This window comes from Echiichthys vipera, assembly GCF_963691815.1.
Source record: "Echiichthys vipera genome assembly, chromosome: 3".
In the NCBI taxonomy this organism is placed as follows: Eukaryota; Metazoa; Chordata; class Actinopteri; order Perciformes; family Trachinidae; genus Echiichthys; species Echiichthys vipera.
The window spans coordinates 13706409-13727818 of NC_139828.1; the positions used below are offsets into that span (position 1 = coordinate 13706409).

At 41.0% G+C, this 21410-nt stretch overlaps 2 protein-coding genes across 2 annotated transcripts in view; one reads left to right on the forward strand and one right to left on the reverse strand.

Annotated features, from left to right (window-relative positions):
- Window positions 1-13199, reverse strand: part of acbd6 (acyl-CoA binding domain containing 6) — a 32170-nt gene extending 18971 nt beyond the window's left edge. The window contains exons 1-5 of the mRNA XM_083911508.1: window positions 12744-13199; window positions 12453-12517; window positions 12020-12116; window positions 8634-8710; window positions 3342-3447 (exon numbers count right to left, since the gene is read on the reverse strand). Coding sequence (XP_083767634.1) covers window positions 3342-3447; window positions 8634-8710; window positions 12020-12116; window positions 12453-12517; window positions 12744-13022 — 624 coding nt within the window. The 5' untranslated portion in view covers window positions 13023-13199. The remainder of the gene's footprint in view (window positions 1-3341; window positions 3448-8633; window positions 8711-12019; window positions 12117-12452; window positions 12518-12743) is intronic.
- Window positions 13200-15200: 2001 nt separating this feature from the next.
- xpr1a (xenotropic and polytropic retrovirus receptor 1a) overlaps window positions 15201-21410 on the forward strand; it is a gene marked incomplete at its 3' end in the record, with an annotated part of 63955 nt that continues 57745 nt past the window's right edge. The window contains exons 1-2 of the mRNA XM_083910965.1: window positions 15201-15496; window positions 21240-21291. Coding sequence (XP_083767091.1) covers window positions 15428-15496; window positions 21240-21291 — 121 coding nt within the window. The 5' untranslated portion in view covers window positions 15201-15427. The remainder of the gene's footprint in view (window positions 15497-21239; window positions 21292-21410) is intronic.

Sequence of the window (21410 nt, forward strand, 5' to 3'; positions counted from 1 at the left end):
GATTGATGAGACTCTGTGCACCAAACAAGAGCAGCCCCCTGATCAGCAACCCCCTACTCTATCTCTCTCTCTCTCTCTCTCTCTCTCTCACACACACACACACGCACGCACACGCACCACTCCTTAGGTCCAAGATCCTTGTTCTAATAAAACCACGCAAGCTCATTTTTCAGTGAGGCCAATTAGGTAAAGCAAACTCTCCAAGTTCAATTCTGTTGCTTAAATCATATTGATCACTGTGGGTGCATGTTAAAATGGATACTTATGAGCCGGGCCAGAATACCAATAAGTTTTTCTCTCTCTCGCTCTATCTCTCCCACTCACTCTCTCTTATTCCTGCTCTCTTCCAGGTGTTTCTGCTGCTGACTGCTGGCCACATTTTCACTGAAGACCGGAGTTTACTACTTCTGCACACACACACAAATTAAGTGGGCTTTTTGGGGGAGTTGCAGTGATTAATAAAACATTGAATACGTCAAACAGAATAAGTGCAGCATTCAAAGTAGAGAACACACCATTAACAGAAACATTCAGTATGGGCATTAAGAAGGATCTGTTCTGACTGAGGCTGAAATAGACCTATCCAGGAAGGTAAACCACGGGTAATTGATGTGAAGCACTCTCTGCTCAAAAGTGTAAATAAGTAAAAGCCTCCATTCTCCTCATTTGAAAATGAGGACAGAAGCACAAGCTGTATGGAAAGATTAATAGTTACGATCAATGTTACAGGTACGGGCATCTCTAACCAGACACACAAATGGACACAACATGCACACCAGTGTATGCAAAATGTAAGTACAGCCTTCTTCTCCGCTCTCCTTGACTCTGCCCAAATACAAACTTGTTGTTTAGCATATTTGAGTTAGTATGAGATGTTGTAGTGTAAGCAAGTACGCAAAAAAGTATGCAAGTGTGCTGCACATTTGAAAGATGCACAAATACAGTAATATAATGATAAAATCACATTGGAAACATACACATTGGAAACATACATTAACATACACATGTTAATGTATTAAACATACCAAACTGATTACTTAAAGTCAGGATTACAGTGAATCATCAGTTTCCATAGAGATGTTGACTGTTGCAACATTAAACTGTAAAAAAGAGAATCAACCCATGAACAAATTAATCATTCACATGTTTTTCTTTCTTCTCTTTTCTCCCTATTCTTCAAAACAAAACAAACCGTAACCATGCCTCATAAACCTCTCTGGACTTCCTTGTCTTGACTGCAGGTACATTTAACTCAACATATGATGCCGCTTCTTCCAGTACTGCTTAGGAGGGGCATTAAGAGCGCCACTGTATCCCACTTCAGCTCATGGGGCAGTAATGCATCTGCAAGTTGGTTTGTGGCAGCAATGAAGAATTAGACCAAATTAGACTTTTTAGAGTCACATACTCTGTTGTTAGGAGTAATTGTTCCTGATTTAATATTAATGCAATCGTAATTATATTGTAATGGCTATAAAATGCAAGCATTTAAGCAACATGATTAAAGTTATCAAAAAGAACATATTTATAACAAAAAATTAAGTATATAAACTGACGAGCACCGCCCAAAGTGAGGAATGCAACACAAAACTTTAAATGACAAATATCTTTCTTTAAAAATGGTTAATTAGCACCTGTGTCCTCCCTCTTGGGATGACATAGATAGCTAAACAATTTCAATGATATCCAAACAATACTCCAGAAACTCCAGAGGTGATTATGACTTAAATTACAAACTATATCTTTTTTGACTCATCCCAAATATACATAGCCTAGGAACCAAACAAATCTGCACGTTTCATTTGATACCAGGCTAAAATCTATATGAATTACAAGCCACCCCCCCCCCCCCACCACCAAAAAAAACCTAATCTGACATTGTTACCCTGCTTCTGTTTTTCCCAATAACGCTTTTAAGAAGTAGCATTACCAAAACGTTTTATAATATCTTCATATGATAATTTTATTTTTTCATGTGACCTTAATGTTATATAGCTCAATGAAACAATTGAATTACTCTGTTGGTTCACTGGATTTTTCAGTTTTTGGTTCATTGTAACATGAATATAGTTTTGATGCTACATGGCTGTCGTTTATTAATTATCTGACTAGATTTACAAACGCGTCTGAAGCTAAGCAACCCAGAGCAATGATGAGCAGTAGAGTTCATTAACCAAGCACACACTTGCTGTCTAAACTGGTATTGGGCTTTGTTGGCCACTACTAGAAATACACACGTGGATATTTGGCCACACACCCACTGAGTGCGTACCGGGACAGAGCCTCTTCCTGTCTCTTTTTTCTGAGCTGCAGGAGCAGGCCAGGCTTCTTGCTGATTAGAAACTTCACCATTGCCCTCTGCTGTTGACTTAGATGCGCTGCAGGAGCACAATACATCAACAACAGCAGTGGACAGACAAAGCTTTCTCTGCCGAGGTCCCTCGACCATCTGGCCTCTGGCTGGGAACTCACCAGTCGACTGCCTGCTTATCTGAAGAACGGCTGTGCTGAAAGGGAGACAGGGAGCGAGCCATTTGGCCTGGCCCGATAATGAATCGGGGACAGATGAATGGATTTCAGGGTCAATCCAGAAAACACCTCGCCATGCTAATAGCTGTTCACACAATTTACTCATCTCCGCCTGAAGAGTGGATCCCATGTGTTTGTGGCTTCAGATCATTGAAACCATTATTTAATGATTTCAAAAAGAGCTGCATGAACCATCCCCCAGTGACCTGTATTTTCCATCATACTCCACTGATCATTTTCACCTGCCCTCCTGCACAAGGGGTCAGAGCACATAACAATAACCCTGTAGCTGGTACAGACTCAATGCCTTGCTAGAGGGCACTTCAGCAAGGTGGATCCTCTCTGGCATAGGGGTTGAAGATGGATCCTCTGGATTCTATTTCTGCCTCCTGTTGCCACATACCAACACTATGACATTAGATTCAGATCAACTGTATTATGTAACAATATGACAACATAATCATAATTAAATTATCTAAACACACTGAGACAGAAAAAGCACTAAAGTCAATAAAACAGTCAAAAGTCAAATTTGAATAGAATAAAAAGGCAAGCGCAAGAAACCTGCGTATATAGTTGCATGTTATAAAGGCTGATGGCTTGAGGGAATACAATTTTGTATCTATTTTTTTTGTTCATTCTGTTGGATTATTTTTCCCCGAGTGAGGTTGCTGCTGCGGAAGAATTTAAAGTGAAGGGCAGACGCGTATCACGGTAATAATACATTCATGTGTACAGTAGCACTATTAACATCAACTCTCACATGCCATGAGTGCAGTTTCACTTGACATATTTCTGTGCTCTGTAGTTACCTCTTCGTCTTTAGTATTGACTTCCACTTTCTGGGAGATGATGGCCTTGCTGATGTGGTCGATGTTATTTTCCCTGCAGTAGTCAAAGATGTTCTTATCCTCTTCCCTGAGAGTGATGCAAAAACAGAAACAGAGAGAGAGAGAGAGAGAAGGAGAAAGGAGAAGATTCAGATCATTTGTGACAACTTTTTTGACAAGTTGTTTTGGTTTTACTTGCACAGATTCTGAGATATATATGGCGGAGATCTTCTGCAGCCCCTACATTAACACAATGGAGGTGAATATTCCACTTGTGCCATAGAGTGGAAATAAACTGCATCTTGCAACTAAGGAGGTGAAGAACTCACAAGCCATCAAAGAGAAGCAGCTAGATAAAATCTCCAAATAAAGACATGGTCATTTTGATGCACTAAAAATAATAGTAAATTTAAAAAAATGCATTTTACTGGCATATTTATCCATAACTGGATTATTGTGTTGGGATGTAGCATGTTGTGGTTGTTTGTCTCATACTTTGGAAGTTGTACGGCTGTCTCCGTCTTGTTGTGGCGAGGATTACTCAGGAAAATTTCTTATACACTTGTATATGCTCGGCAATTACACTAAATAGATTTTGTTTGTGGCGCTCACAGCTTTAAAAATACATATCTTAAAATACTTAGCAACATTTCTTTACACATTCAGCCCCCTCATTGCTCTGAATAATCCACAGACCTCACTGTGAGCAGTACTTATTGGAACTACTAAGAAAAATTGTGATGGTATGTGTAATGCATGATCCAGAGTAACAGGGACACTGAGAAAATATGTTTTCTGTCATTTGGGTAAAGCGACCCTTTAACTGCCTTGAGTGTCAATTCAAGTGCTTTCTGTGTAAAGTGTGTGCACACCCAGGAAAGCAAACACCATGCTACTAGATCATTTAGTCATCAAACACACAGACGCAAACACATAACTACTCTCTCTGATTCACACACAAGCAGCAGCTACACGTGCCGCGTCCCTGGGGAACACAGCACACACACACACATCCTATCCCACCTCTGATTATATCTCTGTGTCTCTAATCACCTCCTGGCATTGGGGACAGGAGTGAGTGCTGGGGGGAGACAGGGTGCAGTGGGGGTGGTGGGCTGTTGGGTGAAGGGGAGAGAAGGGGCGAAATCTCATTTAAAGCTTTACGCCTTCCCCTCCCTCTTACCCAATGCTGGACATTCAGATTAATTGAATTTAGTGCTCTATTGTCTGACAGAAACCCCGCATACCAGCCGCTTTACCACTCCCACACAGTTAGTCAGCCATCCCCAAGGCCAAATCGTCCCGTGCTGGTCTCTGATGCCTGCTTGCTCTGCTGCACTGGGCCTTAAAATCCTGCAGCACACACCTGGATCCAGTCACATCAGTAAGACTATAAGAGGGTATTGTTTAGCATTGTGCAGAGTATGTGGCCTTAACACAAGATCAATTACCTGACACTTCCAGAGGTCTTGCTATGAAAATTCAAACACAAAAGTCAAAAAAGGTGAAGAACGTCAGGGTTTTCCACTATGTTTTGGGAAAGACCACCTCCACTCACTTACATCATAAATTATAATACAATTTTAAGGAAAAGAGCAGAGGGTCTATTCCACACAACACGGTGTTGGCATTTATCTAATGATTGGAGTTTTTGTTCAGATCATCATGTACTAACTACATTTACATTTACTATTATCCATCTATCATAAACCTTACATGGCAGCTCTGCCACCATTGGTGCCTTAATGCATGTGTGAATAGTTGAATGATAGGCAAATTGTAAAGCGCTTTGTCCAGTAAAGTAGAAAGGCCCTACATAAATGCAGTCCATCTACCATGTACCGTATCAAATTGGCAATAATTAAGATAATTAATTGATCGTTTCAAGTCCTTTTTTTTATGAAAGAAATACATGCACACGGTTTCCTTTTTCTTCAACAATTGTAAACTGAATATCTTTGAGGTTTTGGACTCTTCTTCGGACAAAACAACATTTGAACCTTGGGTTTTGTAAAATAGTGATGGGTATTTTTCACCGTTTTCTTATAATTTATCAAGCAAATGATCAATGACTTTATTAGAGAATATCCGACATTAATTGATTATTAAAATGATAGTTAGTTGCAGCCATATCTGGGCTCCTTACCACCTATGCTAAGCTATTTCCTTTGTTTATACCCACCCATAAACCAACCACAGGCTCTGTTGGACCATTTTACACCCATAACTAATCAAATGGTTTTCCGAAAGTTTTTATCCTGACTTCTTTGAGCTTGGAGAGAAGGAAGCCATATATTAAAACATGTTTATCCAACCTACTTGCAGAAGTGAAAATTACAACACGAATAGTAAGAAAAAACGGTTGACAGCACCACTAGGAGGCCATTGGTAATATGTAAGTGCCAGAGGCTGTGTGCATCCGTGGCTTTGATACAAAGAACAATTGAATCGACGAATCCTGGCAGAGTTCCTCCGTCACACTGCGACCCAAAGCCCTCCAACATCCACCCTCTCTCCATACACAGCCGGATCAACTACAACCTAAAACCACCCCCAGGGGACGTGAACCATTCTGACTCATAAAACACATTTTATAGTTTACTATGAGGATACACAAACAAAGTTTTGTCTGCTGTTTGTTCTTTAATGAACCTCTGTACTTCCCTTTCTTCAGCTTTTCATCAACATGCTTTATCTCTCCTGGCTCTCTCGTTCCACCCCTCCCTCTTCCCGTCATCTCCTTTTCCTCAGTCTGTGATGAATTATGAATAACTCATTACACTTTTATCACTGCTGGGTTATGTATGAGCACATTCATTTACATACTCCTGATTACCAGCACTATGTTTATTCATGAGTATCCACACTGGGCCACACCCACTTTCTTGTCTGATGGCCATGGTGACCCCAAGTGTCCCTGATGTGTGGTCGCCATCCGTCTCCCCGGCAACTAATCAATAGGCTAGCTCATCAGTCTTTCCTCGATGGTCAGACAGGGCTGGCTTGACGGTCGCATGACACACACACACACACACACACACACACACACACACACACACACACACACACACACACACACACACACACACACACACACACACACACACACACACACACACACACACACACACACACACACACACACACACACACACACACACACACACACACACACACACACACACACACACACACACACACACACACACACACACACACACACACACACACACACACACACACACACAATGTATGTATATCTGTCAATCTATACATTTTACAGACCTAATGTAGTGTAAGGTTATATAATATGCACAATTTTTAAAATAGGCACCTGTATTTAGCCTATACCACAGTGAGAGTAACACACAAACACACACACACACACACAGGCTATAAACAAACAAAAGATTAATGTGGGTCCTATAAACGACGTGACATCAACAGCACCGAAATGCATGATGGGAAGGTCACAGGCTACTCTGTCATCACAACAGCTGGGGTAGGGCACCAAGGGTTTTGTGTGTGTGTGTGTGTGTGTGTGTGTGTGTGTGTGTGTGTGTGTGTGTGTGTGTGTGTGTGTGTGTGTGTGTGTGTGTGTGTGTGTGTGTGTGTGTGTGTGTGTGTGTGTGTGTGTGTGTGTGTGTGTGTGTGTGTGTGTGTGTGTGTGTGTGTGTGTGTGTGTTACATGCTCACGTGTGTGTCCAGTCTGGTGTACTGGCAGATATGTCCTTCATCCATCAGGCTAAACTGGCCACAGTGGTACAGAATACTCATCTACCTGGCATGAGCTTCACTGATCAACGCCATGGCCACACCATCCATCACACGCACACAAGCACACACCCACACAGGCCTACATAAGCTGTAGGACCCCGGTTGACACTCTCAACATGGCTGAGCTCCACAGAAGTAAAAGAAACAATGAGAACTCAAATAACTCAGCAGCGGCTTCCGGACAACGAACAAAGCCTCCAGTGTTTGTCAGAGTCCTTTTTCAAGGTGGGTGAGAGAATTACAAATGTAGCATTCAAAGCCTTTTCAATCACACACTGATCAGTTCAGCAGCCCAGGGATATTGCTAATCAATCGTACCACATACACAGACACAGACACACACAGTCACACACAGTCACACACACACACACTGCAATTAACTGTCTGGTTAACAGGTGCTTAGCCGTTTTACATGCACATGCGCGTGTAAGTGCATGTGTGTGTGTGTGTGTGTGTGTGTGTGTGTGTGTGTGTGTGTGTGTGTGTGTGTGTGTGTGTGTGTGTGTGTGTGTGTGTGTGTGTGTGTGTGTGTGTGTGAGAGAGAGAGAGAGAGAGTGAGAGAGTGAGAAAGAGTGCGCGCGAGAGAGAGGAAATTGAAATGCAGCAGAGCAGTGAGTGTGACAGTTCCGGCAGGTTATGCATGGAATCGGATGCAATCATGTTGACGTATAGCGGCAAGTGTATGTTTATGTGGGCACACGCGTGTTAATGACTGGTTTCCCCCTCGGGGCATCGTTGCTACTGGATATCACCAAGAGGAGCATCGTCCTGGGAAACCTGCTGTACCTGCCTCCCTCTGCTGTACCCGGCACGTCTTCATCAGCCCCCCGAATCCTAACGTAATTAAAACGGGAGACTCTGGCCGCCTCTTCCCAAGACTGTGCATATTAATCACATACAGCCATTTAGAAGGAAAACCTGCAGGATTCACACATCTCATTTTCATCTCCAAAAGAGCTCCTTTTTCATTGAAATGAAGATGAGGTTTTTAAGCTTGAGTAAGTCTGCCAGGCAGAAGTAAATGGAGAATATATTTCATTAACATAAATCAGAACTGTATGACGTCTCTGGGCACCGACTTCTGTTACGGTCTGTTGAATAGAATCAAATACAGCATCAAGATCAGTGGTTAACAAAGCCAGATTCAGATCAAGTTGACCTAACCATTAAATAAGTAGTGATTTACAATAGGAGGAAAAAGCATAGTCTTTTCCAGCATTATCAAGAACAGGGAAATTGCATTTAGATGCTTTCGTATCTGAAAACACAGTCTAAGAACACAGTTAAATAAAGAGTGTGAGACGTGCATGGAGTCAGCAATTCACAGAGAAACCTGCGAGATGCTTTCCCTCTGTAACCAATATAATCGCCAGTTTCTAATGTATGGTTGTGTTATTGTGTGTGTGTGTGCGTGTGCGTGTGCGTGTGCGTGTGTGCGCGCGCGCGTGTGTGTGTGCGCTTGTGTGCGCGTGCTTGAGTTTCTTCTGATGTAAATACCTGATCATCTCCTCCTGGTATAGAGAGCTGACTGCTGCTCCTCCGAAGCCTGTTCTTCTCTCTGCTCCTCGTCTTTCCTGTTAAATAAAAGAAAGTCAAATATTAACGAACAATATCCAACTTATACATAGATAAAACTAAAATATAACATTTTCAATACAGATGCTGGTCACTTTCAACAAACTTACTTCTTGTTAAGTAATAGCTTGTGTGAACCCCCTAGTCTAGTTTGGCATAGCTCTCCAGCCTGTGTAGCTATCCCATATGGACTGAGGTACTGCCCTTATTGTTTTGTGCACTCAGTGCAATACAAAAGGATAGAGTTCATCTATTCACTGTACCTAAAGCTTTTCACCTATAGCCTTTGCTAAGCAAACGCATGACACAGAAAAAGTTCAAATTGTGGAATTTGAAACAAGCCTCTGGAATTTTAGACATAACCTCATCTGTAATAAAAGTCCAACCATATGCACAAGACCAATATAAAATATATAGCGCCTTCATTTTTGACTCTTGTTAATCTTCTCTGTATTACATTCAGTTCAGCCAAGACTTTATTGCCCAGACTTTTTCTTCACTGACCAACCTCAACTAACAAAAGAACCCACACAAATCTGATTTCAGAAAATAGCGAGAGCGGGGGACAACATGACAAGCGAAGCAAAACAACTGTGCGTGCACTTTTTGGTACAACCTAATTCACTTCAGAAACTCAGAATATTCGCTGATGCACTGTGCCTGCTAGTCTTCCGTATAATGTGATATAAAGCCAGTGTCTGCTCAACAATTGAGGCAGGAACAGAGGTCAAATTCTGGCTATTATTTTCTCCCTACTTACACTATTTGACTGTGCCTCCAAAAGAATAGCAGCTGTCATGCTATGGTGCTTTGTATACACTAATAAAATCAGATTCTTTTCATAGAGGGGGGCATTTGTGCGTTTGCTGGCCTGTCTGCCAAGCCCTCTCCTGGCATTGTGCAGCTGTGAGGCAGAGTCAGCGTGTATTGCCCCGCAGCATGGTCGAGGAGAAAAGAATGTGTCAGGATTGGACATGTGGTTGACAGTGACACTATTAAAGAGACCTAATACGGCAATAAAAGAGTGAAGGGGGTTACAGAAGATAAGAGGGTGGGGGAAAGATTAATACAGGAAAAGCAGATAGCATAGAGGTGGAGAACAAAGAGGAAAAAGGAGCTGAGGGAAACCAGAGGATGAGCAGAAAATGGAAAGACGGCCCAGTAGGTCAAGCAGGACATGTGACAGGTGAACATAAATGTATTATTTGGCTTTTCAATTCTAGAAAAATAAAACTGTTTCCATCTCTCTGGAGCTTCGATTGTAGAACACTTTGTCACTATGAATTTATCCCCCCGTTTGGAGAGTAGTCTACACTTGTAGAGAGAATCCACAGACTCAGATGATTGCCTCATGTGGACATGCCTGGCACATTCAGGTGTGAAGCTTTCCACTTGAGTGATGTGAATCTCAACTTAATTACTACCTATGGCTACTTGTTGCCCCAACGCCAAGGACAAGCTGGATATAGTTTCTTCTAGTTATTATAAATGCCAACACTACAACATCAAAATATCAAATATGCATTTAAATAAAACAATCATATTATAACAGACTTATATCAAATCTACATCCTCACAACGTTGAAATATACGGCAACATGGTACAGCAATTTACTTTTCAGTTACTTTATAGTAATAATTTTGATCTCAAATATCAAATAAATAAGAGGTTCTAGCCATTAAACTTTATCTGGTTTTATTAATAATGAAAATTCCCCAAACTTAGCAGAATGGTCCACTCTTTTTCAAAACAATGCAGACTTATTATTGTTGGCCTAATAAAACATCTATATTTTAGAACATTGTTGTTAAATTAGAAGTTTGTTTTTAGTGTTTCAATAGTAATATTCTCCACAACTAAGCAGACAGGACATAGTTGTTATTGTAACCGAGTGCTTCTGCCCTAAAGGACAGCCTGTCCGTGGCAAAACAATTCTCCTTACACAGCCAAATGATGTGTCACAGGAGAGTGTAGAGATGTAAACATTTTCTCTTATGTCACCACACACACATAGCCACAGCTAAATAGCCAGTGCTATGAAAGTTTCTTGCATTATTCGTATCCCAAAATGTCAGCTATTGAGGAAGACAAAATAACCTTCTCATGCATTTTTCATGCTACAAGTTCAGAATAAAGAGCCATCGTAAGGCTGCGGACAAAATGACACTGTGACACTGACCTCTACTGGCAAGACGACTGCACTGCATATTAAAAGGGTAGCAATGACATTGGATGTTTCTATATTTGTCATCCTTGTCATCTTACCATGAAGAGCATAATATGTTTATTTTGAAAAACCTTGAAAGGCTAGTTTAATTTAAATAAGGTGGATGGGATTTGCTTTGGGACGGCACGGTGGTTAGCCAGCCTCACAGAAAGAGGGTTGCTGGTTCGAAGACGGGCTGGGGCCCTTCTGAGTGGAGTTTGCATGTTCTCCCCATGTCGGCGTGGGTTTTCTCCGGCTTCCTCCCACAGTCCAAAGACTGTGTTAGGTTAATTGATGACTCTCAATTGCCTGTGGGTGTGAATGTGAGTGTGAATGGTTTTCTGTCTCTGTTTGTCTCTAAGTGCCCTGTTATAGACTGTCCAGGGTGTACCCCGCCTCACGCCCGATGTCAGCTGGGATAGGCTCCAGTCCCCATGGGATTTGTTATTTAGCAAAATGTTGTTTTCTGGTAGGCTATAATGGCTGTAATGTATACTTTACTAAACAGTAGTAGGAGCTTTTCTCTGATTGGATGAATTTGACCTTCAGGTCAGTATCCTCAAGTGACAAACTCCCCAGAAATCGACCATTGAGCAGGAAAAAATGAGCGCAGCAAACAAGAGCTGTCTTCATTTTACGTAGTCTGAAACTAGTCGGGGTGGCCGTAGCTCATTCCATGGGGACTTGGCTTGATAACCAGAGGGCTTCCGGTTCAAGTGCCCATACGGACCAAGTATGGAGTTTGGACTGGTAGCCGGAGAGGTGCGAGTTCACTACTAAGGTACACTTAAGCAAATCACCGAACCTCCAACTGCTCTGAGCAGTTATCCGTGGGCAGCCCCCTCTTTCTGACATCTCTCCATTAAATGTGTGTGATAACAGAGTGGAAATTTGTTTTATTTCCAGGGATTAATTAAACTTCTCTTCTCCTAGTTTATCATCTGTGTTGTTTCTGTGATTCATTTAAGAGGGTTTTATTACTCCCTGTTCCTACCCTACTGAATCAACTCTATCAGGAATCAGAATAATAAAGTACACCACAATACTACAATCAAGATTTGCTTTGGGAATCAGCTTTAACTTCTCAGACATTCTTATTACCTTTGTGCAGCCTTCAGGGTCTAACACATTGACACAGGAAATGTACTCTTGCATTGCCTGATCCGCCTCCATGTCTCCAAGCTGCTTCCAGGCTTGCCTGTAATGAGATCATAATTGTCACCACAATCGTACACCTAGTCGTAAACTGGGGGTGAGCATTAATATCTGTACCATATCTTGTAATGTTTTACAAAAACTTTGGAAGAGGAAAAAAAAATCTAATTGACAGGCTTCAACAGAGTATAAAGTTTAATAATAACTTATGGTAATTAGTAGGTAATTCATTATCAGTGTGTCTAGGAATGCAAGTGCCATTTCAGTGCCATTTAAACTTCAATCAAAGATGGCAAATTACTTCATGCATGTCTGTAACAATTTAAACACTCATATAAACGATTTATTGAAAACTGGCTTCTAATTTTAGGCTACATACCATTTTCTCTGTCCTTCAAAGTCAAAGAAGCCAGGCTTCTGTGTATTGCACTTTCCCACTTTGGCCTGAAAACAAAACAAAACTGAATTATTTATCTGATCCAGTCTTATCCATCCAGACCTAATTACGTCAGATGACAACACAGATGTACCTGGGCCTAACTGATCTGCCAAGAATCAGTGATGATACAATGATGTTGGGGATTCAGTATATGTGGTTCTTATCTAAAGTCACATGGCGCAGTATATGAGTGGTTAAATTTGACACAGTGCCATATAATCCGACACTCACCTGTTTGTATCGGGCATACAGGTACAGCAGCTGGTCCCTGCTGGCCGTTTGAACCAGATCTCGTACGCGGTCTGCTGCAGACTGAAACTCCCGCTCCAGCTCTTCTCCCTCCAGCCGGTCCCCCATTTCCATGGCGCTGCAGTCAAATTTACCCAAACCCAGGTCCGAGTCCGAATCTGAGCCTGCTCCGCCGAGAGGTTCTCCTGTGTCGGGCCGGGCTGGGTCTGTACCTGAGCCCGTCGCAGTGTCCGGAGAGGACGACGGCGACCCAGAAGCCATTGTTATTATTGTTTTTAACGCTGACGTACCGTCAGAGAAGAGGTGCGCTGTTAGATCCCTGTGAAAAGACGTTTAAGACGAACGGAGAGAAGCTGTCTTAAATATATTTGTCAAATATTTCAGCACCGATTGTCGTTTTTTAATCCGTTATCGTTAAGAATCCGTGACAGTCGGGTTTATTTCTACCATTGGTCCGTCTCTGGTACTGTCATCTAAAAGCACCGGCTAAAATCACCGCTAGCAAGAAAGGTTCCGCTTGCACCTGCGTCACAGACGCGTTTCCCATGTGGTAAGAAAAAAACGAAGAACTAATTTTGACCGGTTACTTTTGGTATGAATTTGTTTTTTAAACCACATAATTAAATCTACATGCACCATACACACTGTTTTGAAACACTTTAACTATTCAGTTAACGTGGAAACAACTAAGTTTACGTTTGACGCTACGTCAACTGTTGTGAGTTGACGTCAACTGTTGTCAGTTAACCTAGCCTAGCGTAAGTTAACATGAAAACTCATTGTTTGAACTGGTCAAAATGGGTAATTAAAATATAAAGGTTTGTATTTTATCTCCTACAGCTGCCAACATAGTCATTTTTTAATATGTAGAGTACGGCTTGCAGTTTTGCTTGATAATATACCGTTGTAATACACGGTTGCTAGGTAAATCTACAGCCTAGTAACGCAGGTGAGGTACATTAGTTGCCACGGTTATGTGGCCAATTGCTCGCTTAACTAATTTAACCAAAGAGGTTACTATATACAATACTATACTATACTATACTATACTATACTATACTATACTATACTATACTATACTAGTGTTATACTAGTGTTATAACCTATTTGCTTTAACGTTACTGTCTAAGGTGCCCAATTTCAGTTTCAATTTTCATTTTTTTTTCAATCTTTATTGACAAACATGGATATACAGCAGGTAAAAACATCTTCTGTACATCCTTTAAGTCTACAATCACAAACAAGCCAGGGAGGTCAAGGGGTTACCAAAAAATAAAATAAAATAAACAAAAGCAAAAAAAAGAAGAAAGTAAAAGTCACAGAGTTCATATGATTGAACAACATTTTTGTTGTACATTCAGATATGGACATTTTTTTAAGATTGGCACTGAATAACATTAGGTTAGAATAACGAGTAAATTCATCACATAATACTCATTATTATGAATTTTCAGGTTGGTTGCTTATCTTCTAGGGCAATGACACTTTGGATTTGTGTTGACACCTGTCATGAGGCAAAGGTCAGACGCACCAAATGCAATAGTGCAGTTTGTCCAGCAGATGTTGCTGTTGACATAATGATGAATTGTCGCCTGCAGCTTCTCTTAATTCATCCATGCTGCAGACACTGAGCGGTGTTCCCAGAAGCTCACGAGATAAACTCAGAACTATATCTTATATTTGTTTTACAAAAACACTCACAATAGTCCATCCAACTTGATTAGGATGTGTGTAGTCTCACTCCCATTACCCCTCGGCATTATGGCATTTGCCATAAACGTAGGAAACTTTGGAAAAGGGCAGCATAATGAGATCCTTTTGAAATATCCTGTGAGTAATGGTAGGTTGTTATCTCGTTCTCTTAAAACTCCGTGCTTTTAAAGAGAACAAACAAAGGCATCTGTTGACCTAGTACTATAATTTACTCTCCCATTTCCAGATAAACCATATTTTATAAATACATATTGTCCATAACTCGAGTAGTATTGCCAATCAGAAGAGAGAGCAAACATAAGTCAATCATGATTTTAAAAAACACGTCTGCAATCATTCTGTGATCTTTAAATGGAGTTTGAACAATGGGCTGCAACCCACCAAATGTAAACTTCAATGTATATAAATGATCCTTTTATGAAGTCTATCCCTTCTTTCATTGCAGGCACACAACAAAAGCAACAACAAGCTTCTCAGACGGGGCTGTGGTCTTAATATCTGCGTGTACAAGGTGAGGGGTTCACCGACCGCACTGCCAACTAGTTTTTTACTGGAGGTCCCAACAACGCCCGGTGCCACTGCGCGCTCTGCTGACGCAACCACGTCGCTTTGGCTCAATGCGATGGCGGACCGCAGTGTCCCCAGACCTGCCCAGGGAGGGACGGAGCAAAGTCACTGAGCCACTCTCACCGTTAAACTGACCACCTGTTAAAGAGAGGCCGCTGCCATTGCCGTCCCTCCCCTGACATAGTATGTGGGACGGGATCTGCTCGGAGTGCACTGACCACCGGGACGAACCAGAAGTGGAGTGAAGAGGAGCGGAGTGCGCTGCTCTGACGCACCGCATGTTAAACCAGCAAGTTGACTGAAATAACAAAAGTCGCGTCGACGGGGAAGGGGACAGTCGCTCTTGGATTTTAACGGAGGTTTGAGGGGACAGTTGTTCCGGCAAAATGAAATTCGCGGAGCATCTTTCGTCCCACATCACTCCAGAGTGGAGGAAACAGTATCTTCAGTATGAGGTAAAGTGAATTTGATCTATTTTAAATAAACTCCTTGTGAATATGGGCATGACCGAAACTCCTTCAAATGCATCCTTCTTTTCCTTTTTTGTTTTTAGAGGAAAGTGGAAGATAAGACTCAATATAAACTATGACAAACATGTAAAAGCTTATTAAATGAATTGCTTTCTGTTTCAGTTTAGCCTGCTCCTGAGAGCCATAAACGATGGGAAAGATAAGGGATGTCCTATTGTTTATGGGGGAGAAATTGACTGCGGGTGTTAAGAACCTTAGGGACCATTCATTGTTTATTATTGCTGTGTGCTGAGTTTTAATACCTAAAATTAATAAAATTAAACAATTTATTGGACAATTGAATGTCTTTCATACTGGAACAATTAATAACATAATTCTATTATTTATTTTAACAATACATAGTATACAGATTTCGTATAATAATTCAAATTGAAATAAACTGAAATAATTCATTTAATTAGCTTTTTTTTGTAGGTTTATTGTTCTTGTTTTGGTAAAAACGAATATGGACACCTTCATTTTAATACATTTTTCCCCATGTCTTGATTTCTTGTTGTAGTTTATCTATCATAATTACTGATGGGTATATACTAAAAAATGAAAAAGGGTGTTAATTGTCAATTACTCTGATAATCCCATCCAATACATTCACCTTCTTTGGATTTTCCCTTCATTTTTATTTTTTGCCAAAAGAAAATTCCCATGCATCAAGCATGCATTGTTGTAAAATTACTAATATTCTTCTGTAATTTTTCCTTGATTTTGATCAGAGTTACATCGTATTTTTAGTATATAATGATGTAGTTGTTATTCATATTTTGCACGGTTAAACATAAATGGCTGTCTCTGTGAATCAACCTGCAAGACTTCATCTAATAGCATATTCTGTCTGGTTTCTGACTGCGGATTTATGGAGACCATTTGTGTGCACACATGGTCTTTGTTGGATGGTGTACAGTACTTGAGGAGTATTTCATATTCACACCCGACTTATTGCTGGCTCGACATTAAGAGCTTTAGTGCAGACGTGCAGTGACAGGACAGGCTGCTCCATTCCATTTAGCTCTATGAATTATAGACAAAGACCCTGTTCTCTTCAACCTCAGCAGCCTGCATCCCAGACCCAACAGAAGCACACTGCACTGGTTTTATTTTGGAAACATGCCCTGAATATTATTATTAAGTTGGATTTAAGCTCATCCCAGCCTGACATGAATTATATGCTGTCATCATCATGTGATAATAACCTCTTCAGACAACATAATTAAAGTGGGAAAAAAATAAAGAGGTGTCAGACATGTAGTGGGAACACCGCAGAGAGGACAACTCTATAGTAGTATCTCATTTTTTAACTGATTATATCAACACATGTGGTGTCTTTGTGTGCACAGACAGACGCACGGTAAGCCCAGGGACAGATGCATGGCCATACCAGCCATTTTACACCTCCAGTCTTCAGCTCGGCACTCACTGACCTGAGATGGATGATGATAGATTTTCTCTGTCATCTACGTTTAGTGTTGGTATTCACTTATATTAGATAACATTTTGAATTGACGTTAAAGTTTTAATATTGCATTTTAGCGATATATTTACACTAGTAACTACAATAGTGGATTGAAGATGATTGCTTTTTTTTTTAACCGGAATTGTGCACAATCCTTTTAGATGTATTAAAGAATATTGTATCTCTTAATTACTGGAATATCTGATTTTCGAGTATGATAGATTGATTGTCTCTACCAGTCTATTATTACTTGTTATATACAATTTAGATTTAAAGCAAAACAACAAGTCTGCTGTAAACACAACCATTGGTAGGTGATTCATATGGAGCCGAGGCCTTTATGAGCATATTGTTGTCATGTGTGTAGCTATTGTTGAATTATGTAGAACATAGTCGATGTCCTATCCATACGATTTGTATTCTTCTTGAAGTCTGAATTATACAGGGCTTGCAGGAAGGATGGGTTTGTATGTGTTTGTCCTACTGCGGCTGCCTTCAGTCTTTGTTTGACCTCCGTAAACACCAATACTTCCTGAGTGGGCGGGACATCTTATTCATGGTTTTAAGCCCTCGGAAACAAGTCAAGAAACAAGGACAAACAAACTTATCTGCAACAAACGAAGTCCTTTGATTTTAGTGGAAGGGGTTGATGAGATAAAAAATAATCAATTTTAATGTCATTCTGCAAAATGCAAAGCCCTGATATGCTGCTGTGGTACGACAGAAGCAGCGCCAGTCCATGGACCCCATTCAAGGGAACATTACAGCCATTATGCACAGTGGTAGCCAACAGTCCCTCATGTATTTATTGTGCCTTATGTGTTGCAGTAGCCACTGCAGCTAACACAACAGCTGTATTGTAATGCAGTTGTCTATCTTTTAAATGACTTACAGACACATTATTCCATCAACACAGATCATTTTTACCCGTAGTCCATGCAGTAAAATACATTCTCTGTGGCGTTTGCAATATTACAACTGCCCACATCCAAATTGACTGTGGTTTGAAGTGATATTCTTGCCTTTGTGTGCTCGTTGGATTAATTAACCTGCTGCCCAGTTTTCACTCGCTTCCTTTTTTAGAGCACGCTATTGTGTGGAAAGCTGTGCTCTGTCTATTTAGATTGGTCAGCCAGTTTCTATGCAGATGAGAAGGTTGCGGCAAAGTGGCTGTTCCAGCAAATACAGGCTTTAGTTAGTGAGGCGCTTCATTCTAACATGGAGGCATTGACAAGGCGATTGAGTGATAGAGTAATTAGGTGTCTTCTTTATCCTGTGGGATTGTAGTTATAAACTTATATGCTAAACAGCTGTTTGGTATGGAGGTGTGCATGTCCTGCTGACTCCAGAGGCTTCTGAAAGGGCAGTGGATATAGCTTGATAGAGAGAGCATTTAAATGTAATAGTTATTAAGTGCAAACATTTTTAAAATGCTGTTTATGAATTTAGCTTACTGTCTGCTTTCCAAGTCAGTTTCTCTACATGCCTGAGGGGTTTTCATGCAAAAGCAAACTTGCTTGTATTAGAGCATGTACAATGATGAATTTAATCCAGATGTATATTGAGTAACTAATGTGTATTGAACATTAGAGGTATTTAGAAAGAGTGATAGCTAGAGATGCAGGTGTGTGTGCGTGGGCAAGAGAACAAGGCCACTTATGCATTTACCTCCACAGTCTAATCACTTGTGGAAAGCTTAGATGAGGAGGAGGAGGAGAGTGCATGTGGAGACTCGCATTTACAATTCAAACCAGCAAAGTGACATTATGTTGACAAAAAGCAGGTGCTTGTGTGATTTCAGTGAGTGATTGCTGTACGTTCAAAGGTGAAGCCTTGTCTTTCCCTTAATTAATCTGAGTGATGTCGTGTAAATGTCTAAGCCAGCACACTGAGCTTTGTTACTGTGACAGACGTAACGGAAATAATACATAAAATATCGAGCATTCCTCTCATCATCTGTATTTTGTGTAATGAACGTGTGATTTATCAGCATGTTCAACAATATGAACATTATGTATACAACAGGCATGGCACGGCAACTGCTGAGAACCCCCCTTTCTATACCTCCCTCCTTCGTTCATCCTCACCTCATCGTTCCTCCCCCACTGGGAGGACATCTGGTCCCCGACCAGACCTGCCCTCTGCTCCCCTCCCTCCATCTTCTCCTCCCATCCTCTCGACTCCTCTCTATACATGCAGGGATCCACTCACACACAGAGCTATAGGGATTCAAGTGATCCATCGTTGGCTTTATGGTTGAGCCAGAGATCTCTTCAATCTAATAATGCACACTGTGTGATCTTCTCAAGCGCAGGGGTAACAACCTCAAGCATCTTAGAGGACGGATTTGACCATCTTTCTTATTGACAATGTTTTCGTTAGTATCCACTCACCATGTCAGTGAGTCAGAGGGATTGAACTTTGTTGCCAAGAGCCTTGGTCAGGCATAGGGACTTAAGTCTGGTACTTACTTACTGGTGTTACACGCATGTTTGCTTTCGTGATTATATATAATCATCACGTTGATGCATGGTCATTCAAACTGATGGCCCCATTAGGCTTGGCTTAGTTATTGTCTACAGGTTTCACTACTGATTACTGCCAAGCCCGCAGGTTTATCCCAGTTCCCCAAAGACACCCCACCCCTACCCCCCCCTTTCCCATCACTGCCATCACCATGGCAATGCCTCTCTGTCTGAATCTGAATGTCTACTTCCCATCTATTAGTCAGGGGGGCTCTTTTTGCTCACCAGAGATTAGCCAGGACCGGGCCCTGATCCAATGGTGTGTGTACACAGTTGGTCTTCTGTGATCTTTATCAGACAAGGTAGAGACAACATGCTACATAGAAATGAAATGTTTACCTCTTGGATTAGACTCCAGTGTCAAAGTCTCATTGTGCATATAATTCACTTAAGAGAAACTTAAGTATTAACAATCCAGGTTGCTACTAATGCACAGCAGTTGATGAGGGTTTTCCACCCACACACAGCATTACTCACACAGCCATCTCACTGTAATGTTATAAAAGCAGAGGGTAATATAGGAACCAGGACGGAGAGAGCGCTTCGCTGTCATCAGTGGATTAGACAGAAAAAGGATCGGAGGACCGTTTTCTCCTATTTGCACATTTTATCAACATAGCAGTATGCTGAACACTACTAATTTCATAAAGTTAGATAGACAGAATCAGTTTTTTTCTGTTTGGCTGGGGCAGTTTAGTTATTAAGACAGTCAGGAAACAGGATTCACTTCCAGTCTTTTCTCTGATTACCACTGATACGTTCAGATGAGCCAGCGTACAATTATCTGTCAGTTTCCATTATCTTCAAGATCAATCTTGTTGCAGAGAAACAACCTCATTTAACTGCAGCTATCTCTCTCCTCCCAGTTGTGTCTCTCAGTTGGTCTGTCTGCCCACCTCTCTCTCTTTCTCCACAATCTGCTCTTTTCATCAGAAACATGTATGATGTCTATCAAACCCTGTACCTTTCTCTGTCATGTAGTCAGTAAAGTTTTGTGCAGTCAGACCATCTCCTTTCCTTACTTGTCTCACTGTTTTAGATCAACTAAATGAGAGCAATAACAGAGCAGCACTCTCATCCGCCTAAGCTTAAAGTTATCTTACACTAATAGAGATAACACAAACTGATCTAATCGGACAATTCTATTGGGGTTTATAGGAATAACTGATATATCAGGTCTGATTTTACGACCGACATATGGCACTGTTGGGCCTGTATGTTTTTTGAGCTATTAAAAGATTTAGAAATATCTGTGTATCTAGTGTAACGTGGAGTAAATGAGATCAATTGCCAGTTTGTGCTTTGTTCCTTTTGTTATGACAGTTGCTGTAATCTCCCATATGGAGAACAAGAGTTTAGTTAATGGCTCTCCAATGGCTTTAGATGGTTCAAATGCTACTCTAAAAGCAGATGGTGCTAATAATTGTGTAATGTCTCATGGTTTACTGTGATCTCTTCTCACTTTTACAAGTGTATGTACTGAAAATACACTTTACTCATTTGATCTGATGTGGAACTGACTCTTTAAAATGACTCAACCTTTATTCCATACGTGTATAAACTAATCATCTGTATCTATGTATTCTATGGCCTCTTTAACATCCCGGCAGAAGCACATCAGTGTACAGACCTGTCTTGTGTGTCGCTTGGGTCAGTGTTTGCAGACAGTGATTTTGTTTTTTCGTTTCCTCATCAGGCGTTCAAGGATATGCTGTATGCTGCCCAGGACCAAGCCCCGTCCATAGAAGGTAAGGAGACCCCCCTTGCTTGGATAATTACACACAGACAAACGCACACAAACACACTCCAACAGACTCATACTTGTGTACTCAGTGCTCCCTGCCTGGGGCCTGTTAGGGCATCCCCA